Source organism: Lepisosteus oculatus, chromosome 15 (genome assembly GCF_040954835.1).
Source record: "Lepisosteus oculatus isolate fLepOcu1 chromosome 15, fLepOcu1.hap2, whole genome shotgun sequence".
In the NCBI taxonomy this organism is placed as follows: Eukaryota; Metazoa; Chordata; class Actinopteri; order Semionotiformes; family Lepisosteidae; genus Lepisosteus; species Lepisosteus oculatus.
This window is the reverse complement of record NC_090710.1, coordinates 6,449,856-6,474,913: the sequence shown is the minus strand read 5'-3', so window position 1 is coordinate 6,474,913 and position 25,058 is coordinate 6,449,856. Positions and strand designations below refer to the sequence as shown.

Genomic DNA, 25,058 nt, shown 5'->3' with positions numbered 1-25,058 from the left:
GTACATCACTCCAGTTTGGGCATTCACTCAAACATCTGTGTTTAGATTTCTATCCATTAACCAGTTGTTAACCCAAATATATTAATTTCCAATTCAAATTTGGAGAATAAATCTTTTCATATATTCCAAAAGAGTGGTATTATTAGCAACCGATTCTGAAAGTGTTTATGACTAGCTTGTCAAACTTTCATAAAAATGGAAACAGCAAATTTTTTTTACAATCAGGACAGTAGGATTTAGGCTTGATATTGATCAAATTTTAATGTAATTGTTTATGTAATCATGCTGACTAGCTTCTGAATTGAACTCCTTTTTAGCCTATGTTTTTGAAAATGTGCCATGCTGTCTTAGAATAGGTTAGTATTATCCAGCTGCTACTGTTGATGAATGAGGATGTATGTGCTCACTAAAATATTGCACCATTATTGTTATTATATTTTTATACAGTTTGATTCACACCTATGTTCCGTGTTCCAATGTGGAAAAATGTCATATTGATTTAAAAATTTAGCTTGTAAGTAGATTAGTGCGTTTTCAAATAATAAATACACGTGGGGTGCTTTTTTTCACAAAATACATTTTAATACGTTCAACTCTAGCAATTAACTGCAGGAGTATTGACCCCCAGGTTTAAACTAAGTCCTGCCATTCCACTCGAATTTCCTAAAGTGTGTTAATCTCCCGCGCTTTCAGTTACAATATTTTGACATGACATCATCGTCTCTGACACCATTTTTACGCGGGGGAATGCAACGTGTAATCCGCCAATCGCGTCAGGCGAACTTCTCGCCCAATAGGCGATTCCGTTTACTTCAGCTAAAAGCCCACCAATCCGGTCGGTCTGCCCCGTCGACTTGACCAATCTAAAGGCCGCCGCCACCGCCCCTGGTCCAATCAGCGTGTCTCAGGCGTGTGTCCGGTGTGAGAGGTCGCTGCGCCCGCCGGCTTTGCTTCCCTCTTCCTCCAGCGTTCGCTCTCTCTTTTTGGATCTCCACTGCAATGGCGGAGCAGCAGCAGTTCTATCTCTTGTTGGGCAACCTGATGAGCCCTGACAACAATGTCAGGAAGCAGTCTGAGGTACGGGATCGTTTGTGAAGCACTTTCTAGACGCGCCAAATGCGTGAATAGGAGAACGGTATGAAATGTTACGTGTTATAAGAGCCGAGGTTTCGCGCTGGCCCAGCCCACGTGTTGGGGGAACGAAAACTGCAGCGGGGCTCTGCAACATCACAGTGCCGAGAAATGTCTCTGATGGTGAGACAGAGCATGCGAGCTCCCGGTGTCGGTGGTGCCTCGTATTAATGCGGAGTCTCCCAGTTAATGATCTGTGGTCCCCTGCTGCCTTTTAACGATTAGGAGAAAGGGGCGTTTTGATTTGAAGGGTCCTGTAGTCAGGTAAACTCGCGGTAATGAAAATAAAAAAAAAAACATCACTCTTGGAGGAGCAGCGGAGTAAAAGTTTACCCGACCGTCTCAGTGCATTAACTGTTTGGAGGGAGAATGTAAGTTTTAGATGTGCGCCCACAGTTTAGGTGAAAAAACGGTATTGAGCACTTTCCTGCCTACATCAGAGGGATTTTCTGTGTTTTGTACTGATGTGCTGTTCCATGAAGGCACCTGCGTGTACGTGAATTTGAGTGTCATATTTTTTACAGGTGGGCGTTTCTTTGCCGAAACGGCAAAACGCATTGACCCCTAAAGACAAGTGTCTGTTACCTGTACGATGTTCAGTATTCGTGCCTGCAACAAGTGATCAGTTAGTATCGCATTACTAGGAACTTTCAAAATACAGCTAACCGTGGACTTGATAACGGAACATCTAACTTGAAGACGGAACTTCATTTCAGTGATGCTTAACTGTCTGAATCCGGAGGCATTGCAACTTTCAATGAAGAACATAGCGAATCTTTTGTGTTTTAAAATGAAATAGGTAGTTCCATATTTAGATGAAACTTAAGATCGTTCCCAAAACTAAAACAGGTATTACAATATATCTGCGAGAAACTGTGAACTTTCACTTGAACGAAATGAAGGCTGGGGCCGAGTTTCTGATAAACCGGTAGACGTGCCTCCCTGTTGGGATTATTCATTTAATTCCTTTGTTCCCGGTGTGCTTAAAGTATAACTCTTCCAAAGCCTGGTGGGGAATCCGTACTGAATTAATGGAGATTCCCGGGTCTGCTCTAGCAGGGTCCTGATTGGACGCCGGGATTGAGTCTTTTTATCGTCCTCAGTTGTCAGCACATTTCTTTATTAAAGACAATGAGTGGCGAAATCCTTTATCCAGACACCCCGTCGGGAACTTTTGCTCCGTGTAGACTGAATTAGAGTATTGTTTCCTTTAGGGATGGGGGAAACGGCACGTTTTAGCAAATGCGTTTCCCTTACGTTGGGGGCAGTATATAAAATGGTGAATTCCAAATATACCCCCCCCCCATCATTACATTGAAGACATGGATGCATTTCTAATATGATGCTGGCCTAGAGTAGAAGTGTGCAATATAAACATGTAGCCTGATAGTATTTTTTAATACCATTTTGAATGGTATTTTTGGGCTACCACAAGGTGAGTATCTTTGAAGGACCTGCCATGAGTTCATATGGGAAGATGGGTTGAAAAGTGTTTAACCTACAGTGCAGAAGGTGTTATGACTGTAACCCTGTTTAAGAAAATGAGACCTGCCACTTGGACCTCTTCTTAAGACTGTCCATATAACACTGTTGGCCTCCGTGTTCAGTTTTGAAGGGGGTTGAGAAGAACACAAGCAGGTGAATTTGACTTGAGGGTTACACTTTGAAGGAGAGCTGGGGTTCTGAATACTGTTTGAAACCAAGACTGCTTGCTGTTCTTGTTCTCTGCTGTGGATTTGGGAAATGTATTCACGCTATGGTAAGCAATGTGAAGAAAAGTAATGGGGGGGTTGCAGACCTCTGTTCAAATTGGCTCTTGATTTTCTTTTCAAGAAGAAGATAAAAAACCTTGGTGTCTGGATAATGCAGTGGAGCCTTTAGGAAAACATTTTGTAATGGACAGACCTCTCCGTTTCTTTAACTCCCTAAGTATAAGATGAAGATCAGTGAAGCCTCCATTCAGTTTATAATCTTTTGTGCATGATGGTAAGTTTTTAGCTGCGTAATTAATTAGTCTTACTAAATGGGCGTTTTCTCCTAACATTCCTTCCGTTACATCCCTGGTATTCCTATTCCATCTATAAAAAGTGGGGAAAAAAAAAATTGAAAGCAGAGTTGATAAGATAGTTCCGTTTTGAATAAACCTTAAGTGCATCACAAGTTTTTCAGGCAATTTGTATAAAACACAGTCTTAATTTATATTTCACTTTTAACCTTTATGCAAAGTCACTTTCTTTTCTGTTACTCCTTTTTTTTCAGTTGAAATGGGGGAGGGGTGTGTGAATGCTGCTCTTCTATTTTATAAAACAAAATCCTGAAGCAGTGTGCTCCTGGCTTGATGGCAATTTTGGATTTTTGTTTTCATTTTTTTTGTTCCAGTGAGGCCTAACTGAGTCACTGCCATATGCGTGAGATTGTGAGAGGGAGGAGGGGTGGTGGTGGTGGCTGTGATCCTGTGAATAAGTAAAAACATGACATGCATGTTTTGATCACTACAGATCTTATTTTTGGCAGTAGCCAAAAAAAGTACAGCAACCAGGCAAAGCTGGCCTGCCGGAGAACATCTGAGAACTGTTATGCTGAAGGACCCTGGTGGTTTGGATGTAGGGAAAATGTGGAGCATTGAAATAATGATAAAGTAAAATGAAAGGGTTTTCTTTTTCTGATATAACCTTTTAAGGTTGAAATATGTTAGGAAGCTGAGTCATGCCGAGTAACGGAGATGCTTAATCCCAGTCACTTTCCTTTGGGATTCTTTGTGGGATTGACTGAGCCACACCCACTCAGATGTGGCCAATGGCAGGTATCCTAAGGGAAGAGTATGTTCAGAGAGGACATCTCTTCTGGATTCAGGGGGTCACTTCATTCCCCTGCTCTTTACAGAGAGTTTCAGAAGCTGATTTTCCTGATCTCCCATTTCTTCTCTGGGATAACAGAATAATGCACCCCTTTCCGTGAGCTTCAGTAAGCCTGATTGACAGGAGTGCAATTTGGGGAAGGGTGTGGCTGAAAAGTTTGTCATCGGCCTTAAGCTGCTTCATGCGTTTTCCATCAGCTGCAGCGTAGTGGTTTTGTAATAACTTCTCCTTGTTTAGGAAACCTATGAAAACATCTCTGGCCCGACGAAGATTACATTCCTGCTTCAAGCAATCAGGGATGCCTCTGCTGCTGAGGAGGTATGTGGTTTATTTTCATATTGTTTTAATGTTTTCACTTAAAAAGACCAGCAGAGGAACTGCTTGTCTTCTGTGCTCTTTGGGTGACATGCAAAAGAAGAACTTCTGCTGTTATTTGTAGCCCCTTTAAAAGTTAGTGATATTTCTAATATTCTTTTAATAAATTCCAAGAGTCAGACCTCTCAGGTCAAACATGAAAAACATGCTGCCCATTTATTTAATCTGCTTGACACCTCTTTTGGCAGTATTTCTTTTCTGAACTCTCTGGGGGTGGGACTGGGGTCCGGGTTTTAATCCTGGATGCTGTCTGTGTGGAGTTTTTACGTTCTTTGCATGTTAACATGAATTTCCACCAATTGCTCTGGTCTCCTCCCACAGTTCAAAGACTGTGTTTGTCTGTATGACTGGTGTCATGTCCAGTGTGTATCCTGCCTTGTCCTGGCAAGCAACAGGCGCAGGCTCCAGCCCCCCCCATGACCCTGTATTGGATAAAGCAGTTAGAAAATCAATAGATGCAAAGCTGATCCTTTTAAGATGGAGCTGGTACTAGAACTAATTGCTCATTGTTTTTATTCAATGAGATCTGAATATGTAAGTTTTTGGATGTGTAATTTGTTGTGACTGGCAAGTCCATAAATAGAAACTCTAGTTCACTAGCTTTGCCTTTTCTGCATAATCTGCAGATCTTCAGGGCATGTCCAATGGCCTTCATGGCGCAGGCCTCTGGCATTGTATCTGGAGGGGGTGTTCTTAGTCTGATTGTGAACATTGCAGAATTACTTCAGGTAATTCTTTTGTCTCCTCAGATGCAATTCATCCTCCTTGGGGCTTTACTGGGGCTGTGACCTCCCCATTCACATGAGAAGGAAGTTCAGTGCTTTAGAATTTCTTCTGTAGTGTCAGGCTTATTTAGGCATGGCTTTTAAGCATAGCAATCTCTGCCCCTCTCTCAGGGCACAAAGCTCTGTTGTGTTTTTAGTATCAGTAAGCAAAATAAAAGCACCCTTTTGGTTTTGTCTTATACCAACTTCAAATTAAATGCAAAAAGCCTTCACATAGTAAATTCTCTCTCATGGTCAAAGATGGTTTTTTCCATTTAATGATCAGAAGCGATGCAATCTATTCAGCACTTAATTTTCTTGAGTGATGGCATATATATTCAATAATGGTCAAATAAACGCAGAGGGTATATATCCACAATAAGAAGAAATGGGGAGGTTTTGGTAATTTATTAGTGTATTTGTTAATTAAGGAGGACTTTTGCAGTTAAACATATCGTGGTTCTTATTTGTATGTACTGTATCATGCTTCTGATTTTGAAGTGTGACTGAGGCTGTTTGCAAATGAAGTAAGTGGTAACAGTTGTTTCACTCGTCTGCTGTCCTTGTACTTCAGCCAGCTGTGAAGGATGATTTAGGGCGGTGGTCTCCACCCCTGGTTCTGGAGAGCACTAAGCCACCAAAGCCTTCGAGGCAATTCTGAAGGAAACATTTCTAAGGATTCAGAGCACTTACAGATTAATAACTGAACAATTCACTTGCTTACTTAAAATACTAGTCTGTAAGGATTGAAGGGCTTTCAACTTTTTATTCAAAAGTGTCAAAGTTAACACATCACCCACACAAGAGAGCTCAGTTAAATTGCTTCAAACCTTTTAAAGATGATTTAACTGTGACCTGTTTAACCCACTGGTCAGGAGCATTTTCAGGCAATTTAGAGATCCAGATTTAGTACAGTAATTTTCAAGGCTATTACTGCAGACCTACAGATGTCTCTAGACATCTCTAACTTATCAGTTGTTAAAGGTTTGGAAAAATTAGATGAATAGACTGAAAATGTCTGTTTCCGGATTTCCTGGACATATTTGACGAACTGATTTATTTTATTCCCTGTTTTTCATTCCAATAGAAGCAGTAACTCAAAATCCAAAGAACTGGATGTAATTTATTTTTATAAGTGCACTTTCCAAAAGCTGTGTAAAATTTCTGTTCCATGAATTATTTTTTTAAAGTATATTGTTTATATTAGTAGCTGTTCTACGATACAAAAGTAGTTTTTGAGTCATTAAGTAGTGCATGTACATTTCTGGAAATTACTTTATACCTTGTCCTTTTTCAATTCCAGTCTTGCACTTGACATCTTTACGTGTTCAGTTTGTGTTGAGTGCCCTGCTTTCAGCTGCATTCTCACCAAGATATTTTTGGTCTGTAGGAACAACAGCAGCAGATGAGTGGTTGGTGCTTATTAGCCAAACTGAACATCTTGGAAAAACCTTTTTTTCAGATTTGTTTTTAAATTTTAAAACTGTTTTCCAGTTGAAACGCAGAGCTAGGTCATAATTCTAGAAATTTGAATTACCTCACTGAGACAGCCACCCTGCAGGATATGAAGCTCCTCAGGTTGTAATCCATATGAACCCTTTCGACTCGCATACTGTTGGTTTTTGGGATTTTGGAACCTTTCTCATTGTACCTTTTAATCCTCTGCTCTGATCAGGTCAGGCAAATGGCGGCAGTCCTGCTTCGGCGACTGCTGTCCTCTGCCTTCGATGAGGTCTACCCCACCCTATTGGCGGACATGCAGACCGCCATCAAGACGGAGCTCTTAATGGGCATCCAGATGGAAGGTTCACCAAACATTCGCAAAAAGGTCTGCGATATTGCCGCTGAGCTGGCCCGCAACCTGATCGGTAGGTGAAAACATCCCTTCTCATTTCCCCATGGGACCAGCCCTGTGGTTTGGCTGGAATGCAGCCTGGCTGCTCTGTCATTTTCTCTGGTTCATCAGACCAAGTTGTATAGATTGTGCCCCTGCAAGCTGTGAAAAATCTGAAGTAGGACTTCAGAACAGTTACCAAGTTCATTAAACATGCTCTTGTTTTGTGCTTACAGATGATGATGGAAACAATCAATGGCCTGAGGTTTTGAAGTTCCTCTTTGATTCTGTTAATTCTCAGAATGTGGGGTTGCGTGAGTCAGCACTGCATATCTTCTGGTGAGAGGTTTTAGGTTTTATAAGTTCTGTGACTTCTTAAATAGATGTTTGAGTCTCGAGGGATTCTTAGCTGGCACTGTGGAAAAGTACAGGAGAGAAGCTGTAGAGACAGTGCTCTCTCCATTTTTCTTTAGAATTTTTTTTACAGCATTCGCTTTCAGACTTCACTTGATGGCATGTCTGAATAATCCTACGTCGTAAACTTGCATTTATCCTGATAGGTTCGTAACCCACACAGTACCTCTTTTTGAGTGACGGTATTCAGAATGCTTTATACTTCATGGGCCATAGGTGATCACCCTTATTTGGATATATTGAATCATGTAATGCTGGATTTTAAAATTTAGTAAGGCTTCCACAAACTCCTGCATTGTCAAATTCTGGTGCAAATGGGACCGGAGAATGACTGTATATCCCATGGAGGCACTGCATCAACTCAGTGTGACTGTACCATGGACCATACTTATCCAGTATGGTCCAATTAGCTTTTGTACCAGAAAGCTTGTAGTGCACGGTAATCCCTAAGTGTTTGCATAAGTGAGCTGTCCTCATACATGTGAAGTTGAGTGCCTTGTGAAAGTATTCAGTCCCCTGCAAAGACTGCACATTTTGCCGTTTGAGCTTCCAGTCAGGAGCTTTTCCAGTAGGACTTCCTGCTTCACAGGAAGGTTTTTTGGCGAGATGGGACAGAAATTGAGCTTTTTGGTGTAAATGTTATGTCCGTCACATCCCCAACACAGTGCATCCAGTCAGCACCATCCCAGCTGTGAAGCATGGTGGCTACAGCATCATGTTACAGGGTCTCCTCATCAATAGGCACTGTGAAGATTTTCAGGGATGAGGGGAAAATGGATGGTGCAGGAAACGGAAAGCCACCTTGAGTCATGCCGAAAATTACAGTGGGACATAGACCTGAAGCACTGGGTCGAGGCATCACTGGGGTGATTTGACAAGACAAGAGTGAATGTGGCTTAGTCGCAATCCTGACTTGAATCCAGTAGGAAACTAAAGGCTAGACTTGGTGATTCCCAGTGAACAGGAGCAATAGGCCAAGAGGAACAGGCCACATGTACACCATTCAACTGAGCAAAGCTGTGGAGACCTATTCAGAAAGACTAAACCCAGTATTTGCTGCCAATGCTGCTTTCCGCAGGTACTGGCGGAGGAGAGTGAATATTAAAGCCATCAGTAAATTTAACGTTTTGTCGCCTTTGTGGGTTATTGTGTCTTTCATCCTCCTTCGGTGTTCGGGTCTGAAAAAGTATGTATCCGTTATTTGTAATTCATCAAAATGTGACTTCGGTAGGGGCTGAAAACTACCAAGCCAGTGTACATTGTTGGTGTCTTTTGCGTCTTTGAATAGGGTATGATAGGAGTGTGCTGTCCTTTCAGGAATTTCCCTGGGATATTTGGAAATCAGCAGCAGCACTACCTGGAGGTGATCAAGCGCATGCTGGTCCAGTGCATGCAGGATCAGGAGCACCCATCGGTGAGGCTCCTCACGGCCTTCAACCTAAACCAGGGCTGAACAACCTTGTTCTGGACAGCAACAGTCCGGCAGGTTTTATAGGTCACCCTTAACCTCTCAGTTTCTAAAAAGAAAATTCAGCACATTTTTATCACCTAAACTGATTAGTTGGCTTTTGACATGAAAATCCTGTAGGTCTCAAGGACCACTTTGCCATTCCTGACCATTGGCCCGCCAGCATCTAAACTGTTCTGTTCGGCAGTGTAGGACATTGTCCACTGTAGACATTTTCATTGTATTTGTCCTTCCGCATCATCTGTGTAGCATGTCGTGGGATTTCACACTTAAACACGGGTACACGTCCCTCATACCTGCCTTCTGGTGTTCCTCTGACCTGGGAAGAGTCTAACTGACGGCGCAGACTCCCCAGTTTTTCAGAAGTGGTGTGTAGCATTTCAACATGCATGTTTAATGAGGGGGGTTACAAGTTCACTTTGTCCTGTCATTTAGTTTGTGACGTCATGTTTTATTTCTGGTCAGATCCGGACTCTGTCCGCCCGGGCAGCAGCTTCCTTTGTGCTGTCTAATGAGAGCAACACCGCAATCCTGAAGCACTTTGCTGACCTACTTCCAGGGATCTTGCAGGTGAGTGCAGTGCAGTCAAGTTTACATCTGTAGGCATTCCTTTGAGCACCTTAGTGGAACACATTGGCTTTTCAGAATGAGCTTATTCTAGTTTCTTTTGAAATCTGTGACTTGATTTCCTTGCTTGCAAAAACTTATAATTGAGTGAAGCTTGTCATAACTGTTATTTACTTAAAATAGAAATCAAAAGTTCTTGAATCATTTCTAAAGTTTAACTGGGGTTATCTTATTCCTTGAAGGCTGTGAATGAATCCTGTTATCAGGGTGATGACTCGGTGCTAAAGTCTTTGGTGGAGATAGCTGACACCGCACCGAAATATTTACGGCCACATCTGGAGGCAACACTGCAGCTGAGTCTGAAGGTGAGCAGTTTATAGTAGGGAGTATTATCTGCTATTCAGAATCTGACAAATTGCCTGAACCATTTTCCATTGCGAAGCAGAGAAAAGGTGGGAGCTGCTGGATTATCAGAGGATGACAGTCAAAGTATTGTGCGTGCTAATTTCAATTCTGACGAGTCTTTGCATTGTTCATCTTTATGGAAAATTTAGCATTGCCGGTTTTTGAACTTTTTAAGTCATATAAGCTGTACCCACTTGATTTGCTGTAGACAGCTGCGTGTTTTTGCATCTCGCTTGCAAACGGGGCCGAATCCCCTGACCTGCCCACCTTAGAGCCTCTTGTCTTGTACATCCCTACACCAGATTTTCAGTGCCAGTTGGAGCCGAGGTGCATCCCTCAATGATTGTGCCCTGGTGGCCAAAGTAGGCATTGCTTTGCTGTGAGCCTGGTGTGTCCTGACTGCCACCCCCCACCCCCCCCCCCCCCCAGGTCGCTCAGCCAGTTGTGCTTCCCTGCCTGGGGAATAAGTCAGAATCTGCTAGTGATGTGCACCAGGGTAAGACCTGTGACTGTAGAGCTCAGCTTGTGTTCGGGGGCGTGTCCTGGGAGATCCTGCATAGCTTTCATCTAGGGAGAAGCTGCTTGTGATCCTTTTTGCAATGAGTTTCTTTAAAGCCCAAAAAAACAGCCCACAGACGTCTTCACTGTGTGCTGCTGTGACTCAGCCACTCAGGCTGGTTGAGAAGTATCTGTATGCTTGAGTGAAGATGCTTTTAAGTTGGGTGCAAAACAGATGATGCCAGTCTGTGATCTAAGAAAGGATCTGATGCAAATAGAGCAAACCCGATGTCACGGTCTAATAAATGAGGTTCCCAGTGTGGTTCAGGTTTGACATTTCTTAATTCTCCCCAGCTGTGCGCAGACACCAATCTGACAAACATGCAGCGGCAGCTCGCTCTGGAAGTCATAGTCACGCTCTCGGAGACCGCTTCAGCGATGCTGAGGAAGCACAGCAACATAGTGTCGCAGAGCAGTAAGTACCTGTCATGTGGGAGTCTGTTAAATATTTTCACTGGCTTCTCTGAGAATGTCTAGTTGGACCAACAATAAAGGGCCATTTGCGGCTTTACATTTGACATTCATAAAGTAATGTTCAAGGCTTTGGCAACTTCATTTTTCAAAATATACAATTTCTTGCCTTAGGAATTTCTTTTCGCATACTCCAGCTTGCTCTCCATGAGACACAGGCGGGGAGAGAGAAGCTTGGGGTCAGACCGCAGGGTCAGCCATTTTCCCGGCACCCCTGGAGCAGTTGGGGTTAAGGGCCATGCTCAGGGGTCCAATGGAGTAGGATTCCTCTGCCGGCAGCGGGATTTGAACCGGCAACCTTCCAGCCTCAGGCGCAGATCCTTTGTGTTATTTTTCACAAATCAACTTTCCCGCAGATGATATAATATTAAACCTTAGCTAGGCTATGTATATCAAAGGATGAGCTACTTTGTTCAGTACATGCCCTGAAATGTAAGGCTTTAAGATGGAGAAGATGTGAGGATAGCCATAGATGAATGCTGCTTAAAGAGAGGGCCCTCCTGCTGTAATACTACAGCCTGGTCATCTCCTGCATGCTCCACCTTTTTTAAGACTAAAAGAGGTTTGCATTTGCCCTCTTTATCCTGTAGAAGCTTAAATAGGCAAATCTCAAATTTCTTCAATGTGCTGCTTTCACTTTTTGCAAGTGATTGCATTTGATCTTTTGATTTTATTTTTTTTTACCACTCCAGAATAAGGTTACTAAAAATGTGCAGTGTGTCGTTTCTTTTTAACTCGTGCCACGTTAAAAAGATTTCCTTGTAAGGGTATGGCAGTGCAGTCAGTGACGTGAAGCAAACTGCAGTGTTGGCTCCAGAATGATGTCGAACTGCTGTAAACGCTCAGTTCCCCAGATGCTGGCAATGATGGTGGATCTGGACGAGGATGCGGAGTGGGCCATGGCAGATGAGCTGGAGGATGATGATTTTGACAGGTGGGTTAAAATAGGCACCAAAGCCAGGTTACCCCACTTAGAACACAATAGGTCACTAAGTGATCAGAAATGTACTAGTAATTTGGCATCTTCTGCAGATAATCCTTATACTTGTATAGTGTACATTTCCACAGTGCAGTAGTGGTCACTGAGAGAACCCTGGCCAACTAATTCCAGGCCCCGTCCTTAATGATGCCCTACTACATGGGCATTCCCTGTCACATGACCCAGACTGGAACCTGAGATCAGATTTCTTGTCCTTGGCTAAACGCCTTTGCAAGTTGAGCCCCCCTCAAGATTTGACGTGTATATAAAAAAAAATGAACCCTTGTTTTTGTAGTTGTCCTAATTGAGAGGACTGCAATTCTTAAATGAGAAGATTCAAGCACAGTATTTAAAGAAATAATCATTCTAGTTTGATCCTTCGACACTTTTGTAATATTAACCATATTATACTCCTGGAATCCTACAAAAATACAATACACAAGTCTTGAGCACTGCACTTAAAATAGTTCATTGTACAGAATTGTTATGTCTGTAACTGACAATATTTATAATCATTGGTGAACTTGCTGTTACATTTAATGCTTATTATTACAGCTTTCCTGACTTTATGTAAACAAAAACATCCAAATATAACCCAGAAAGCATGCCAGAGGGAGCAACATTGAGTAGTTAAAGGAATGCACTGGATTGGGAAAAAATGCACTGGTAATTCTCACTGCACTATACAGTTTCTATGCTGTTGTATGCAGTAAAGCACAGCAGGGTTATGAATCGGAATCAAAACATTTTAAACTGTGACTGAAGGAGTTGCACATTTATTTTATGATTTTTTTTTAATTGATCTTTTTGCACAGCAATGCAGTTGCTGGGGAGAGTGCCCTGGACAGAATAGCCTGTGGTTTGGGAGGGAAGGTTGTTCTGCCAATGATCAAACAACATATCATGCAGATGCTGCAAAACCGTAAGTCTGTGGACAGCCTTGGGCAGACCATACTCATGATCTGAATCATTCGTTTTTTGAAAATTTTGATTTTGTGCCCACAGGTTTTCTTTAAGTAAACTTGTTATGACCACATTGCAGCTTTGAGTTGTGAAATACTAATGTACATTTCTTTTCATTGGTAAATCCAACAACTTTTTGTAAAATTAAGTTTACGGCCATTTAAGTCATATCCTATTAAACCTTTCCTTAGCACTTTGCCTTAAGTTAATGAAATGAAATAGACTTAATTCTACTGCTTGGGACAGTTTGATCTTTTTGATGTATTAGTCAGTCGCTGATTGGCATTTGCTCACTTTTTTATTGAATGTGGTTGTAGTGCCTTCCAGTATAGTGTTGAGACGCATCCCGAATTTACAGGATGGACTTGGTTTTGTATAGCACAAAGCCTTCTTTTCTCCTGTGCAAGGTTAATGAAGAATTTCCAGAGTTTGAATATTGGCGCATCTAAAGTGACCTGGTAAATGATCTGTACTTGGATTAAACAAGTTTGGATTTAGTTTTTAACTGTGTGAAAAGGGGAGCTGAATTCTTCCTGAGCCTTACGAGGCCCTTTCTCCTGTGTGCAGCCGATTGGAAGTACCGTCACGCTGGACTGATGGCTCTCTCAGCTATTGGAGAAGGCTGCCACCAGCAGATGGAAGCAATCCTGAATGAAATAGTCAGCTTTGTCTTGCTTTTCTGCCAGGATCCTGTAAGTGTCTTTTGAATAAGCTGCTCCATCAGTATTGCATAACTGTAGTTTATCTCGCCTCCCTTACAAACTCAGAAGTAGTTAAAAACTATGACCAGGGCCTGTTGTATTTTTCCCAGGAGTGCTTAAGGAGATGAGGGATGTTGTTTATAGACACTTAGCTAGGACATTTTGACTCCTAGTCAGTAGCAGTACCTAGGTTTGGAGGCTTGAAAGTGTAATATCTGTTGATACAAAGGGAGACAAACTGAATGTTTGTTCAGTGTTACTGTGTGAATTAGTGTTACTTTTGTTATTAGTAAAGTTATGGAAATCATAGTGAGAGCAAAACTGAGAAACATACTTCAGGGAAGCTTTTCATAAGGTTCCTCATAAGTGTTACAAACTAGAGGAATTGGAAGTATTACATGCACATGGATTGAGAACTGATTAACATGAAACGGTGTCATTTTCAAGAAACAGCTTGTAGGCAGTGGTTTACCACAGTGAACTGTGGTAGATCTGGAAGAGCAACAGCCTGTTCTATTTTAATGATGTGGTTGGCAAACTAGTTAAATTATCATTTGATACAAGAATATCTGGAGAGGGGAAACAGCAGCAAGAAAGTTACAAGAACATGAGTTGAGTGGAGATGGGTTAATTCAATTCAACAATAAGTGCAAATTGATCAACACAGAACATTAAAACATATACTAAATATCGCATGGGTGCTTCTGAGCTGCAGAAAGATGCACCTTAAAGGACCTAGATGTTTGTCAATTCTCAACATTATCTTGTAGAAAGCAAATATCATGTTCCAACAGGATGTTGATTACAGCATTAAAAGTGTGGAATTTAAAGCCAAGGAAGATATTCACAAGCTTTACAAGGGATTTGGAAGACATTTAGAACATTAATTTTTAGTTAACCAGAACATATTCTAGCTGTAGAAGCAGTTCAAAGAAGGCTTGATTGCAAGATTGTTAGTCTCAGGATTGACATATACAGATGGGTTAAAGGAGCTAAATCTTGATTGTCTAGAACAGAGGAGAGCAAATTTGAAATGGGTTTGTAAAAGTCTTAATAGCTCTCGGTAGTGAAATTAGGGACCTTGGAACCTAAAAGAAATCATTTTAGACAGAATCTAGGAAACAGTTCTTTTGCACAAAGCATTGTGGGTGTCTGTAACGCAGTGGGTCCCAGTCCTAATCCTAGTGACCCACATACCTGCTGGTTTTCATTCCATCCCACCTTCATTAGAAAACTGCCTTACTTCATCTAAGAAGTTGCTTCAATTGAATATTTGCATTTGATTTATGGTCACAGGCTTGGGATTTCACTTACAAAATAAAATGGTTAAAGCTTCAGCATGTTTCAGAGCTGGGAACAAACTTTTCAGATTAACATTATTAAATGAATGAAGGGTTTGATTGTATAACTGAGAGTTCAGCTGGAACAAAAACCCGGTGCAAGGGTCATCCATCAAACTTAAGATTCTTAGCTAACAAATTACCAAATTAGCAAAATGGGCCTGAAGGCCTTTACTTCTTTCTAACCTTATTTATGTTCTTTTTTTGTAATTGTGATTTACGAAGACGTTTAACTTTACTACTTATAACGTAAAATCCAAATAAGTTGAATTATCTCAGACTGATTTATCATCCTACTGGATTTTGCTAACTGCAATTGGATGTATTTTTTGGCCTGTATTTCAGCATCCCAGAGTGAGGTATGCCGCTTGCAATGCGATTGGTCAGATGGCCACAGACTTCGCCCCCACCTTCCAGAAGAAGTTCCATGACAAGGTACTGTCTTTGGGAGGCTGGCCAGAGTGCTCCAAGAAAATGACCCGTGTGGTGCTGGCATGAAGCCTTGCTGACGGTGCCTTACCCTTTTGTGTTAAGGTCATCTCTGCACTGCTGCAGACTATGGAAGACCAGAGCAATCCCCGTGTTCAGGCCCATGCTGCAGCTGCATTGATAAACTTCACAGAGGACTGCCCCAAAGCCCTGCTCATCCCCTACCTGGAAAACCTCGTCCAGCATCTGCACACCATTATGGTGACTAAACTGCAGGAAGTATGTGGAATTAAATATTTCAGCCTTTGGTACTGTAACAGCTGTGGCCATTAAGTCAGACTAAAAGTCATCCCGAAGGATCTCAAAAGTTCTTTACACATGTAGAAGGAGACCAATTTTAACCGGCAGTAAAGTGCAGCACCCACTTGATTAGTGTGTGACGGGCATTCTGTGCCAGCTGCCCCGCAGTCCAGCTTTTAACATCGAGAAGTGAGAAATCGCCTCAACAATTAAAGTTGAGGGGCAAGTTTAAGTAGGACACGTGCTAGGTTAACACCTTTGACTAGTTATTCAGGGCTTCAGTTTAATGCCTCATCCAAGGGTTGGCACCACCTTTAGCTCAGTATCCCTGGTCACCCCGGTGGACTTTGCTTTGCAAATTCCTGTACAGAGGGAAGAGTTGCACCACCATCAGCAACTTTAGATCTTTCTTCTGAAGTCTCCAATCCCAGAACTGTCCAGGTCCAACTTGGATTAGTTTCCTGGGCTTAAGAGAGACAAGATCAGTTTACAGGATGCTTGAAAATAGGTCGCTAGTTCAAAAGCACCAAAAAAAGATTTAGTCTGCAGATAGTGTTGCTGTATTGAAAGGTTTGCATGCGTCACTATTGTCTAAATAATTGGGGTTTTTGTTAGAAACGTTAGTGGGATAGTTTGAATGGTCTCCTCATCGTTTCAGTTGATCCAGAAGGGCACCAAGCTGGTGCTGGAGCAGGTGGTTACCTCTATCGCATCTGTGGCGGACACCACGGAGGAGAAGTTCGTGCCCTTTTACGACCTCTTCATGCCATCCCTGAAGCACATTGTGGAGAACGCAGTGCAGAAGGAGCTGCGGCTCCTCCGAGGGAAGACCATCGAGTGCATCAGCCTGATCGGGCTCGCTGTGGGGAAGGACAAGGTAGGCCAGAGAGAGAAGCACATCTTCAGGGTGAAACGCCTAGTGGAGCACGCTCCCGTTTAGATGGCTTATTCAGACCTGTTGTCGAGCCCATGTCGTGTAGAATAAGTTTTATCCCCACAACAGATGGGGTCATGGGGCAAAACTTGCACAGACACATGACGTATGGGCATGATTGTAGTTTTAGCTGGGGTGTGCTGCAGCTTCATTTCTGTGCCAAGTCCTGTCTTTATGCATGGTGAAGTGTTCTTCCCATTTTCATGCCTGTCCAATTATTACACTCTATTTATTTGAACAGACCAGCTAAGCTTTAAAAGCTACATTTGTTTCTGATAGATTATCACATTTGCTAAAACTGCAATGTTCCTCTTACATGCTGAAAGTTTTTATCTTTGCTACCTTTATCGGAAAAGCTTATTGATCTTTGTTTTTAAAATGGGCAGCTATTCAACGTTTTTTTTCTTAGCGCGCTTGGGTGAAGGTTTGATTTCTGATTTATTGTGTGTAGTTCATGCCAGATGCCTCAGATGTGATGCAGCTGCTCCTAAAGACTCAGACTGACTTCAATGACTTGGATGATGATGATCCCCAGGTGAGGCTGGTGTGACTACTTGAGGGGTCATGACCATTGTTGCAGGTCACAAGCCATTATGTGCGGTTCTGTAGTTTATTCCAATTTCTTTCTCCATTTTACATAGCTCACTGAGTAGAAAACATGAGCAACACTCTCCTCCTTCGCTTTTCTTTGTCGCCTTCAGTCAAATTCTCAGTTCAGCACCCTGCTTGTCACTCAGGCCTTGAATGTGAGAACTGCTGTGCTTGCTTTAATTGCCAGGGTAGCCCTGGCAACAAGATAGGACCAGTAAGTGCTGGGCAAGCATCATACAGAACTCCTGTTTCCTCGTGCATTCAGTGTGCACATCTAAGCCTTTCCCTTGGAGTCCTGCTGGTATGATTTCTTGTGAAAATGTTATAAGGCACATTAAAATTCTTACCATGCATCCTGTCAAACTAGTCATACATTTGGCTATAAGACTTGTTAGTATGTTAATGGTTCTCTTGGGTTCCTGACTGGGTTACCTACTGTGCAGTTTGCATGTTCTCCCCATGGGGTTTCTCTTGTGCTCTGCTTTCCTTGCGCCTTGAGTAGGCAGGCTTGCTAGTTTCAAGGATGTCTTTGATCTGTCCCTGTGTGTGTGTGTGTGCCCTGTGACAGATGGGGATCCTGTTCAGTGAAATTTTGGAACGTGCTCTGGGTTACTGCCACTGTTACTAGGAATAAGCTGACTTCTGGTAATGGATGTCTTGTATATAGCATATAAGTGGATTACCTCTGTACAGTACACCATTGGTGACAATGGGGTTTGCTTTTAATACGGTAGGATAGTGAAGACTGAATTGTCGCTTATGGGATGTATTCATATAAACAAAGTCCTTTTCTAGAAGATAATTTTCTGAACCCCTGTTCATATTAGATATCTTACATGATCTCTGCTTGGGCAAGAATGTGCAAGATCCTCGGCAAAGAATTCCAGCAGTACCTCCCTGTTGTAATGGGGCCCCTCATGAAGACTGCTTCCATTAAGCCAGAGGTTGCCCTTCTAGACAGTGAGTACAGTGGTATTCACCTCCATTAACATTTTATTCCATTTATAACAAAGCAGTTTCACTTTCAAGTCTAAATTTATAAAGGAATTACTTAAGAAATTATTAGTTTTAAAATTTTGGATACTTTTTAGGTGTTTATCAAAAGTTTTTAATCTTATTCAGGACCTGATCATAACTTCCATTTCTCAAAAACTGTCTTCAGCTGCTATAGCAAACTTTCAAGTAATAGCAATACACTGATCATTAAACTAAACTATTTCACTCTAGGCATTTTTGTTTTTAGGAAAAGTGTGAATTTTGGATGTGATTAAATGCTGTTTTGATTAATTGATCTTGTGTGACTGACTAAGATACGTAACAGTCAGAGTTATTCAACTGTAAGTTCTAAATTGTCTCATTAGTGAGAGTTCATTGTACACAGCTGCTGAGGTGATTCAAGCTCTTGAATGTCAAGCGTTGTGTAATGAATAAAAATCTACAAAGGAACCACTTTGTCTCCGACACCAATAATAAATGGGTCTCATTCTCTTGATATGTTTGAGGCTGTATGAGAATCGTGCATTGGGGTGTTCCCAGCCAGCAGTCCATTAATATTAAACCATGATCTGGCTGACTGAGTTATGACACCTTGTCAAGATCAAAGGGGATGTCCAATGGGATCACCTGGACAGAATTCTCTCTTGGCGAGAGCACTGGTCTTAGTGATTTGATGGCAACCTGACTGCTTGTTGATTGAGTCATGGGACCTTACCTGATACCTTTCTGACAGTGGACGTTTTCACACTGTTTGTGTAATAATAGCTTCCTTCAAGATGAGAATATGACATGGAAGCCAGGCTTGGGCCCCGTTGAGGAGCAGGGTTGAGCTGTGGCATCTAGGGCTTGGAGACCAGTGAACAGGTGCCATATGTGTCCAGGAATGGGACAGAAGTTCGGGAGACGTCTACTACCTAGATTGCTGATATTTTGTTGAAGAGACCCATACCTGCTACAAAATATTTTTTTCTGGTTAACAGCATTGTGAATTTTGCAGTTGTAAGTTTTTTAGTACACGGTATACTTTTTCTTGGCATTTTTTTTTAAAAACAAAGATGCGGTTCAACAGCACTTGCATTAAATTAAATTATACAAACTGAAGTAGTAGGAATATCAGCTGTGTTATTACTTTCAGTGGCAAATGGATGACCATTGCGTATAAAATAAATCTAAAATGTGGGGCTGTGTGTTCGTCATGAAACAATTGCAAAGCCAGTGTTTTGAGGGTCAGGTTAGGGTGTGTGGTATTCTTATTTCATTAAGATGGTCATCTCCTTTCTTCCTTGCAGCCCAGGATATGGAGAACATGTGTGAGGATGATGGGTGGGAGTTTGTCAACCTGGGAGATCAGCAGAGCTTTGGAATCAAGACAGCCGGGCTGGAGGAGAAAGCCACTGCCTGCCAAATGTTGGTGAGTCATGCCACTGCTCTGCAAACAAGAGCAGCCCTGGCTGTAGGTCACTGAAGTAGCTTACCTGAATCTTTTCCTCACGTTCCCATGTTGCTCCCCAATCTACTTCGTTTTTAAGTGCTCAAGGGCTCTGTATATGCCTGTGGTTCATACTATTCCATTATACCCCATTTGGGCCAATCGGTGCAAGTAGAAAATTATAGTTATAGCACGTGATGTAAAACTGAATTGCAGAGACAGTGGTGATTTGGGAGGTAATTATATGGGTGTGTTCTGGTAGAAAAGTAGTCTTGACTGTTTAACAGTCCTAAAGGTTTAAACAAAGGGGACGGACTGTAATTTTCATCGGAGTGCTTTTGATTGTATTCATAGGTCTGAATTTTATCTGGGTTCTTAAGGGCTTACCTCAAGACAAGCAAGTAACAGTACAGTTTGCTAATTTCTTTGCTTTTATTTCCTTGTTTTAGGTTTGCTATGCCAAAGAACTGAAGGAGGGATTTGTTGAATACACCGAGCAAGTTGTGAAGCTCATGGTTCCTCTGCTTAAATTCTATTTTCATGACGATATCCTTTGTCAAAGAGCTTGCATTGTTATAATTTAGCTGATGCTTTTATGAAAGGTGACTCGCTTTCAGAACAAGGAAGAAAAAGTGCCAAGTGGAAAAAAAGTTACCGAGTGGTTCAAAGTAACATTGGCCAATACAAGAACTGTGATTCTATTCAGTGCTGCTTCTGCATTCTTCTTATCTGTATTTTTTTTTTTACTTCTCCATTATCCTGTTTAACCTGACCTATTGGGTAGCTTTAGAGGACCAAGGCGAATTGGCCCCCTGTCAGTTGTGATTGTTCTTACGGCCATTCTGTCAAGAAAGGTAAACTTAAAAATAACTTTTAAGAGGACATTCCTTGACTGTCGTACGTGTGCGTGTCGCAGCAGCAGAATCAATGCCTCTGCTGCTGGAGTGTGCCCGGGTACGAGGACCCGAATACCTGACCCAGATGTGGCACTTCATGTGCGACGCCCTAATCAAGGCCATCGGCACTGAGCCAGATTCTGACGTGCTGTCAGAAATAATGCATTCTTTCGCAAAGGTAATTGTCAAGGCTTTTTTTTTTTTGCTGTTGAGATTTGTTCACAGCGTATCGGTTAGCATTCTTGCCTTGGGACCCTGGGTTCAGTTCCTGGGATGCTATATTTTGAGAGATTCTGAAGTGGACTTGCAAGTTGGATGAGGCAGGTGTGGAGGTTGTATGTTTTCTCTGTGTTTGCTACTGGTAGGTGAATTGGTTTCTGGGAAAATTTGGCCCCTGGTATGAGTGTTTGTGTGCCCTGTGATGGACTGATGTCCAGGGTGTATTCCATTTTCCATTTGTTCTTCCAGCAGCTTGCTTTTTTATTTTACACAGAAGTTGGAGAAATTTGTTTCTCTGAAATGTCCGTTAAATGCAAGCTGTTTAGCTTCTCAGGACTTTTGAAACGACATGAGTTGTGCATTGTGCTTGTGTAGGTTTCACACTGCTGACCAGGGTCTCTCTCTTCCAGTGTATTGAACTGATGGGTGATGGGTGTCTAAACAATGAGCATTTTGAGGAGCTGGGTGGCATCCTGAAGGGTAAACTGGAGGAGCACTTTAAAAACCAGGAGTTAAGACAAGGTGAGAGGCAGCGATCTATAAGAATGCTGGTTATTTTTAAAATTATTTTTCCTTTTTTAATGAGCTTTTTTTTTTCCTTCAGCCAAACGGCAGGATGAAGATTATGATGAACAGGTGGAGGAAACATTACAGGATGAGGTGAATGACCTTCCCTGTGTCTGTTATCGCCAATGTTTTAGGGAGCTTTTCTCTAGAATGTACTTGTTTGCAGTGAAAATAATTGCATACTGTGCAAAAAAAATCTTCCTCATCAGATAAAATAAAAAGTGACAATTGGCAGTGCAGATTTTAAGATAAAGTACTTTGGAATCATCAGTCATGTAAAGTTCACCACCACCACAGAGACTGTCATCTCTTAGCACTGAACGATGACTTTTACTTACATGCCTGTGAAGCAAACTGATTATGCACCATGGGATGTCGCTGCAACCAAACTAAAGAGTAATTGATATTCTGTTTTTTGGGGTCTGATTTTAGGATGAAAACGACGTTTACATACTGACGAAAGTCTCGGATATTTTGCACTCAATTTTCAGCAGCTACAAAGAAAAAGTGCTGCCCTGGTTTGAACAGCTGTTACAGCTCATAGTCAACCTTATTGTGAGTATTTCAAGCTCAGTTTTTTCACAGACTTCTAGAAAATTAAGATTAAGATTTTAATCTGATGACACAAATAAAATGAGGGCTATTCCCTTACAATGCATGTAACTGTGAAGTTGGTCAATATGAGTATTCTGAGAAACGTGCTGAAGTCATCTATTGAAACTTGGATGAGGCAGGTTTTGATTTATTTTTAATTTCCACAATGCACCTTTTAAAGTGGTAGACTATAATGTATAATATCATTTGTTGCATAGGAAATGAAAGTACAGCTACCCCAATATAAAGAACTTGTGTCTTGAGTGATAAAAAAATATAGGCTTACATGATACCAGGCTCAGTTCTGTTTTTGCTTCTCTGTGCAGTGTCCACACAGACCGTGGCCAGACAGGCAGTGGGGGCTGTGCATATTTGATGATGTGATTGAGCACTGCAGCCCATCCTCCTTCAAATACGCCGAGTACTTTCTGCGCCCCATGTTGCAGTCTCTGTGTGACGGCAGCCCTGAGGTCAGGCAAGCTGCCGCCTATGGGGTTGGTGTAATGGCACAGTGTGGTGGAGAGAACTACAGACCATTCTGTACAGGTACTGCACACTTCGAGTATTCCAAGTCTTCACTCTTCCAGCAGGGCCTGTGTGAGAACTTACTTATCCAGAGCTTGCATTTTTACATCAATTACCAGATGTCTCTAAATTTTAAGACTGGGGATATTCTGACATTGGGGGTAGCAGTAAGTGGCCATTCTCAGGAATTTCATTTCATCCTTAGGTTTTAGGCTAGCATCTTTTTTTTTTTTAATGCCATGTTCTGTGGTCAAGTATAGTCATCGGTGCTTCAGGAATGATTATAGGAAGGCTATTTGTCCTGACAGTTTTAACCACATGTAATCGTTCAGGTGGCGGTGTGGAGCAGTGGTTAGGTTCCTGGTTGTGGCTTCAAAGCTCGGGTGAGACACTACTGTCGCACCCTTGAGCCATAGAGCTTTAGCTCTCTTTGATGCTTGACCTTTGTGTTATAGTACCTTGTTCTCCTCACTGGAAATTTGGCTCAGACGGTTCTTTTTTTTTTCCCTTCACAGAGGCCATTCCTCTTCTGGTAGGAGTGATCCAGGCTGCAGACTCCAGAGTCAAAGAGAATGTCAATGCCACAGAGAACTGCATCTCTGCAGTGGGCAAGGTAATGAAGTACCGACCTGAATGTGTAAATGTGAATGAGGTCCTGCCTCACTGGCTGTCCTGGCTGCCTTTGAATGAAGACAAGGAGGAAGCTGTCCACACCTTCAATTTCCTGTGTGACCTTATCGAAAGGTTAGTGCAGCTTTTTTCCTTCAATCCATCAGATTGATCTATTGATAAGGAATTAATAGATATTAATGGTAAGGGCATGGTCAGTTGAAGTTTTGTAGAATTATGAAGTTACTAAATTATACTGTTACAGGAACATACATTATCCAAATATCAAAAAGGGAGCTCACAAGGCATATTGAAGGTAAAAAACAAATAGAAGGGGCTCTTTAGTAAAAAAAGCGGTCTGTGCTGAAACAGTTCTGGTCCTAAACAATTTAGATGTATTTTTATTGTAGTAAAATTGTATAGATTTATAATAAATCTACAGAGACCGTATTCCTTTATTAACATTATGCAGCGCATCTAAGTTTAGTAGATTGATTAACTGAATATCTAATACACTTAGTCTGGAGTGTAACCCTTTTATCTTAAATAAAAATGATGAAGATGAAGTGTCACTTTCTTACTTTGGGAGAGGAGTGAGCAGTATATTCTGGTATGTCTGACTTTCAAGTGAATTTTTTTTATATTAATTTTATCTCCACTGGACAGTAATAACCCTATTGTGCTTGGACCGGACAATTCAAATCTACCCAGGATATTCTTAATAATAGCAGATGGTGTTGTCAACGAATCAGTTAAACATGAGGATGGGTGTAGCAAACGGCTGGCTAATGTTATTCGTCAAGTACAGGTTTGTAAAGGTTTTCTGTTTCTTTTGTGTTTTGAAACTTGTTTTATGTGTAAGTTAAAGGTTTGTCTAATTGGCCACCATAGTCATCTGCAAAAACGCCTCTAAAACTGAGCAGGTTTGATTCTACCACAGATCTATGCTTTGCTTGGAGACATCTGATTTTGCCACAGATATGTAGTTACTAGTTCAATTGCATTGCAGCCTTACATATTTTAATAGCCGTGTATGTGCTCTTTGTAATATTTATATTAAGAAACAGTCAAACATTTGACAGTTCTATAATGTGTACAGATGTGCACATCTCTAATGTGTATGCACATTGTTTCTGTTTTCAGGTCTCGGGGGGGCTATGGACAGAATGTGTATCAACACTGAATGAGACGCAGCAGAAGGCAATACAGGACCTGCTGAACACTGCTTGAAGGCCTTAATGTTGCAAACATAGCTCCAGATAATCCTGTCCCTTTTTAAGCAGATGAAGAAAAAAAAAATCAAACTGTAGCATGTCTGGATCTCTTCTGCAGACCAAACAGCATTCCCAGAGCAGCTGTGTGGTACCGATCTCTGTGTGTGAGTGAGTTCCCGTTTACTGAGGAGAACCAGGATACAACCATCCTAAAGTACTGACACTTAGAGTATTTTTCTATCAGAACATCCTCCTAATCTCGGCGAAAGGGAAAGCTTGGAAGACCACTTTATGGTTAGGTATAACAAATTTCTGGTATTAAACTTCCAAATCAGTTACTCCAAAGTAGGTGTGCATTGTAACAATATAAGCATTTCTATTCATCTAGTGTTAACTGTACTAATAGGAGTGAGATATTATGGTAGCCAAATGTCCTTTACCCAGTGTCACAGCAGACTTGGGTGGTAAGGGCCTAGCAAGAATGTCACTGTTTGTTTTATATAGACCAGCCTGAAATTGCTCACTGAATGATTTGCTCCTGGTGTGGAAAGCTGAGTGCCAGCTTACAGGAAGTGCTCTTTTAACATGTGAAAGTCTTTGGCATGTCTGGCAGTACCTCATTCATTCTTCCATTGAATAAACAGTGATGGAAAACAAGATTTCCTGTATTAGAGTGTGGAGTTTCTGAATTCAAGATAAGCAGGCAATCTCCTGCAGTGTGTTGTAGAGTTGCAGAGGTATTATGTCTGGGAAATACAAGGACATTTAGCTACAGCTTTTTTTCAGCTGGCAAGTTGAAGAGGAAAACTTCTTGGAAGCACAAATGCTTTTTTGTAGTCATCATTCCAGACTGATTTAGTTTTCATTTGTAGTTTAAAAAAATATCCTTTTGCTAAAGTGACATTTCTTTTTCTGGTAAGTAACTGG

At 41.6% G+C, this 25,058-nt stretch overlaps 1 protein-coding gene across 1 annotated transcript; it reads left to right on the top strand.

Moving 5' to 3' along the window:
* The first annotated feature begins 941 nt into the window (after window positions 1–941).
* On the top strand, window positions 942–24,790 carry kpnb3 (karyopherin (importin) beta 3). Its single transcript, XM_069178902.1, has 26 exons — window positions 942–1,077; window positions 4,227–4,307; window positions 6,804–6,996; window positions 7,199–7,301; window positions 8,694–8,790; window positions 9,310–9,414; window positions 9,654–9,776; window positions 10,669–10,789; window positions 11,692–11,779; window positions 12,640–12,746; window positions 13,355–13,479; window positions 15,174–15,263; window positions 15,363–15,536; window positions 16,216–16,434; window positions 16,943–17,026; window positions 17,910–18,042; window positions 19,368–19,489; window positions 19,957–20,053; window positions 20,409–20,581; window positions 21,033–21,144; window positions 21,227–21,282; window positions 21,622–21,744; window positions 22,110–22,329; window positions 22,824–23,052; window positions 23,584–23,725; window positions 24,061–24,790. Exons 1-26 carry the CDS (start codon window positions 1,000–1,002, stop codon window positions 24,145–24,147), a joined length of 3,282 nt encoding a protein of 1,093 aa, XP_069035003.1. The 5' UTR covers window positions 942–999; the 3' UTR covers window positions 24,148–24,790.
* Window positions 24,791–25,058: the final 268 nt, after the last annotated feature.